The 5446-nt window shown below is 34.9% G+C and overlaps 1 protein-coding gene across 1 annotated transcript; it reads left to right on the forward strand.

The window, feature by feature from the left end:
- Window positions 1–510: 510 nt before the first annotated feature.
- On the forward strand, window positions 511–638 carry LOC104161208 (protein FAM19A5; the record flags this gene model as incomplete). The annotated part of the gene is made up of 1 exon (XM_009699549.1): window positions 511–638. A coding segment is annotated over one exon (128 nt), but the record flags the coding sequence as incomplete, so codon positions are not given.
- Between the last annotated feature and the right edge of the window lie 4808 nt (window positions 639–5446).

Genomic DNA, 5446 nt, shown 5'->3' on the forward strand with positions numbered 1-5446 from the left:
ACCCCTCTGTTTATTATAGCTTTTCTCTCTCCAGTGTGTGTCTCATGTCTATTTACACTGTAAGCACTTCAGGTTAAGGAGTGTCTGCTCAGGTTTATATAGGGTCTAACACAATGGATCCCAGCTGTAGGTCACTTTTAGGCTACCATAATGATTAGTTAGGATAGTAAGTCTTCAGTTGTTAGACCTCCAACAATATTTCCATTACTATATGGAGCATGAAATTAGAAAATTAGCTAACTTTTATGTTCTTTGGATTTACAACAGAACTGTCTTTTGGTTTATTGTTGGTTTTTAAGTTCTATTTTTATTATGAAATTTGTTGGCACAGCAGGTGTTGTAAATAATTTTGTAAATTGCCTAGGGCTGTCTACATCATAACCTATGGCTGCATTATCAGATGATGAAAATAGACAACTCAAATGAGAAAGTGTTTAGAGATAAGTGAAATGTGAATTCTCCTGCCAGTTGTTTTTGATTGTTTTTTTTTTCCTCTTTTCTGTTCCATAGCACGAATTATCAAAACAAAACAGTGGTGTGAAATGCTTCCATGTTTAGAAGGAGAAGGCTGTGATTTGCTAATCAATAAATCAGGCTGGACCTGTACACAACCAGGAGGACGGATAAAGACAACCACGGTAGGTGACCTCTCTCTTCTGTATTTCTTCAATTTCTCATTCACTTTAGTTTATTGAAAAACAAAGAGTGAGATTTCTAATTGTTTTTCGGCACAGATATGTAAAGTCTGTTGCCGTATAATTAAGCTGTGTGCCCAAATGTGCTTACTAAAATACACAGCAATATTATCACAAAGACAAGGAAAATGTGTAATTCCCACAGTTACTAAGAGTGGAGATTGTATCAAGGCTTTCTTAGAAGGCACCAATGGTTTAACTCACATTTGTATTCAGCCTGAAGAGAGTACCTTATTACTTCACTGTACAAGATTTTTTTTATGTGGAGGAAGTGTAGGGTATAAAACTGGACACATGGTCTAGCAGGGCAAAAAGAAAGCTTCCAGTGGGAATTGGGGAAAAATTATTTTTGCTATTCCCACTGTACTGGAAAAGCAAGATGCACAGATAGATCTTTAGTTTTCAGTGAGACAATCAGCAAGACCTATAGAAAACATAGTGAAAGATCCCTTCTTTCAGCTTCCTTTTGGTCCTGGTTTGTTGATAAAACCCTCAACTCTCTGATTTGTGTCTTGGGGCATGTGCTTGTAGTGAAGCTGAGAGTATAGACGACAGTAGTAGTTTCTAGGGCCTGTAATATATCAAACAGATTTCTAGAAAATATTCTCAAATGCCAATAATTCTTTGACTTAAAAAATGGAAAAATTCTGAAGAGATATAATACAGCAATATTCTGATAGCTTGCGAGACCTCTTGAAATGATTTTTCCTCCCTATAATCTTATTTTAGATTTACATGGAGCTTGAGTATAATTTAAGTGCAATTTCAAGAATATTTAGTCTTAAAAGTACTTATCAGTGAGGACTAAGTTAAGGCCCATCATCCCCTGCACAATTTCTCTGTCTGAGCAGGAGACAGACACCAGAACAAAACCTTTTATTGTTTCAAAATGCATATATTTCAGAAAATTAACATGTTTTTCACTTTTTAAAAAGCAATGAAGACTTGATAGTGCTTTATGAGATACCTACAAAGCAAACTTTATGAATTATGATCACTGTTTTGATGCTCCTGTATTTACCAGACGTAATATCAATTATAGACAGGGTTATAAAACTTAATTCAGTCTCTGAGGTCTTACTTAAATATTATTTGCCTTTAGATCTTTTTGCATTCAAGTTATGTAAGTGACATAAAAAAACAAAGGAAGGAAATAAGTTTTTGAAACATTAATGCCAAATTCCAAGGGCAAGGAGACCTAATACAGTAACTTTGTCATATTTGAAATGTTACCTTAAATCTCGTTAATTCAGGGATATTTTCTGTTCTGGAGGTAAACAGAAAACCCATGTACTGTGACACATTGCCAGATGTCATTATAGTTCTTTATTTGATGTTTTATGCTAATAACATGACTGAGTAATGCGAAGTAAGCAGAGGGTCTGTCCTTCAGTATCTATCTTTAATGAAGTGAATCAGGTATCCTTTCAGATGAAACACCAGAAGCCCGATTCTGAACTCTTACTTGTCTCTATAGTTCTTTAATGCTATTGACATGATTGGAATGACTCATGATTTTGATTAACGTAAATGAAATCATAATCATGCCCCATCAGTAAAATTAAAGCCATGGCAAATGTAATATTACAAAACAGACTCTCCCTCACACAGAGACATCATTGTCATTGGTGAGGAGAGATTCTGCCAGAGAGCCAACTGTAGAACAGCTCTGAGCATAAGCCCTCATCTAACATCAAGCAGTCTTCAACAGTTGGTATCACACATGCAGACACACAACAAACACACAGTACTTTTCAGTCAAGCCAGACTAGCAACTCAGAATACTTAAAGAAGCACTGAATCCAGAAAGGGAAGGAGGAAAAAAGAAAAAAAAAAAAAAAAAAAAAAAAAAAAACCCCAAAAAACACAAATCAATAAAAAAAAAAAAAAAAAAAAAAAAAAAAAAAAAAAAAAAAAAAAAAAAAAAAAAAAAAAAAAAAAAAAAAAAAAAAAAAAAAAAAAAAAAAAAAAAAAAAAAAAAAAAAAAAAAAAAAAAAAAAAAAAAAAGAAGAAAAAACCCAAGAAACCTCAATCTATAATACAGTATTACTACAGTATTACTAAAATATTAAAAATTAAATAATATGTTCATTTGTTCTTTAGCCACTTGGTTGAAGGGTAAGCTTTGGTCAATGTAATAGTTTTGAGAATTATGTCTTAGGTTGACTCTATGAAGTGCGTGACTGTGATTAAAAGAAAATAAATTTTCTAACAAACAGAAACACCAAGAGACATTTACTGTAGCAGTACTCTTAGGTCAGCAGCTGCTGATGCGGTCAAGTAATTTCTGTTTCTGCTCCTAATCAACACACGTAAGTTGCTAGGCCCATCATGGCATCTAAGTGCTGGGAAGGGCCAGAAAAATGGTCACCGGGTAGTATGGGGAAATAAATGTCCAAACATATTGAATTAATTATTAAACACTAAATGTCTGCTGTTGAGCAGAAGTAATTCTTGACCACATCTTCAGCAACAGCCCGATTAGGTCCTTAATTTGTTAACTATCAATTTTGTTAACATACGTTTGTTAATCTAACATTTGCAAGCCTTTCCTGCTAGTATTAGTTTGTATCTTGAAGATACTCGGCAGTAGGTCTTATGTTATCATAGTGGTAGTAGATCATATAGCAGAGATATCACTGTTTGGTAAATGCTGAGACATAGATTTGCCACCCATACTAAAGCCAGAACAGTATTGAACTCTGATGGACTGAGACCAGCTGTTGTGGTAATACCAGCTTTCGCATTGATTCCAGGAGGTTGTGTAGAAGTGTAGCTTTTTAAGTACTGGGTTTAGAAGTAGCATGTGGAAGGGCAGGACTAGTGGAAATCTTATGTAGGGCATGAGTTCCTTATGTGAGAATATTACTTTAGGACTCACAGTTAAATATGTTTCTACCAAAACAAGGAAGAAATAGGATTCGTTTTCTGTAAATGAGTTTAACATTTAGTAGTTCTATGAAAATACCAAGCAAACAGCAAATGAAAATACCCATTGCTCCAAAGCGAAACTGCAATGTCCACAAATTGTTTGGAAAGCGCTGCTGCTACTTTATACTTTGTGTCAAAATTGTTTAGATTTTCTATGCAGAGCCAGATTTTTTCACTGCCTGGCACTTTTTGTGATCACCTCTGGAAAGAATGCAAACAAATCGGAATTCTCTCCTCACATGGGTGGCAGTGTTTTATATCCATTTTGTGCTCACTTTGCACAGCTATAAAAGACTACACAAGGTGCAAGGCAAAGGAAAATCAGACTCAAAGTATACTCTAAGTGGATCTGGATGTCACTTCTGCCCTGTCATCCTTTCTACAAGGTGTGAATGAACCAAAGATTTTTCATCTGCTAAGAGGCTTTTAGAATTTAGGATTGACTGGGCTAACTGCCAATCTATGTATTAAGCAACTGACTGTCAATACAAGGAAACAATATGGCAATTTGTAAAAGAAGATAGCAAGAGAGTACCACACAATTGTTAGCACTTTCGACGTACTAAGTACTTTCATATAAAAAATGTCCTTACAGTCACTTTAGAATCACCTGCCTTAAAAATTTCTTCTCCTTTTGCTATTCTCATCACTCTTTCAATTCATTAAAAAAAAATGAAGCTATATGATTTTTTAAAATAATATGTAGTTTCAATAGTGCCAGAAGATACGCTTTTTTTTAAAAGATATTGCTGAAGGGCCTGTACATTTTATTTTTCAAGTATAAAACTTGCCAGCATATAGATGAGAAGATACACAATGTATTGGATTTACAGGGGAGATTAATTTTAGCACCACAGCGTATATATGTTGTCAATGATCCATCACCACCTAATTGTTACTTAATTAATTCCTTCTTCTTCATGATGTGATTTCAATGCATGGAGCTTAACAGAACATTCATGCGCCAGTTCCTCGGTAGCTAACCTTTCAAAACCTTTGCGATTTCACTGCTAAATTAGCTGGAGTGGGAAATTAAGGAGTATGAAGAAGCTAAGAGAGAGCTCACAGTGGATAAAAGGTGTAATTACTCTGACATGGATCTCAGTGCTTAGCTAGTAAAATTTACTAAGGATCTAGCTTCACCAAGGGATGTGACTTTCTTAATAGAGTTTACTTACACGCAGAGCAACTTAGCATTCCTCGCCATTAATATAAATGACATGCTGGCTGGGATGGAAAGGCAATTTGTTCCTTGCCCTGAAAAATAAAACAGCTGTTTGTATTGCCTGCAATTTAAATCAATATTTTTCTACAGAGCTTTATCATACACATATGTATGATAAAGGCAACTCAGATAAAATGTACTGGTTTGTTTTTCATCACTGATTTACGAGCAATGTGTTGTCATTCATACCATTACATTCAAAGTAAAAAGAAATATTTATGTTACATATTTGTAACATACTTGAGAATTTACTTTTTTTTAGACTGAAGACCAGCTGGAAATGTCCTGAGGCCATGGTGTAGTGGTCTGAGCTTGGGACTGGGAGCCAGAATCTCCTGAGCTCTAATCCCGGCTCTGACAGTGACTCCCTCTGTGGCCTTGGGTAAGTCACTGAACCTCTCTGCCTCAGTTTCCCCAGCCGTAAAAATAAGATAAACAATCCTTAGGTGCTTACCTTAGTGAATTTGGGAGTCCTGAGTTAATATTTTAAGAGGTTTGGAAATTCAGAGTAACTTACAAAGAAAAATACTGTTATTTATAAATGTCCTTACTGGTGATATTCATGTTGTTACATATTCACATAACCCTGGCATTC

The sequence above is a fragment of the Cariama cristata genome, unplaced genomic scaffold (genome assembly GCF_000690535.1).
Source record: "Cariama cristata isolate BGI_N322 unplaced genomic scaffold, ASM69053v1 scaffold39174, whole genome shotgun sequence".
Lineage (NCBI taxonomy): Eukaryota > Metazoa > Chordata > Aves > Cariamiformes > Cariamidae > Cariama > Cariama cristata.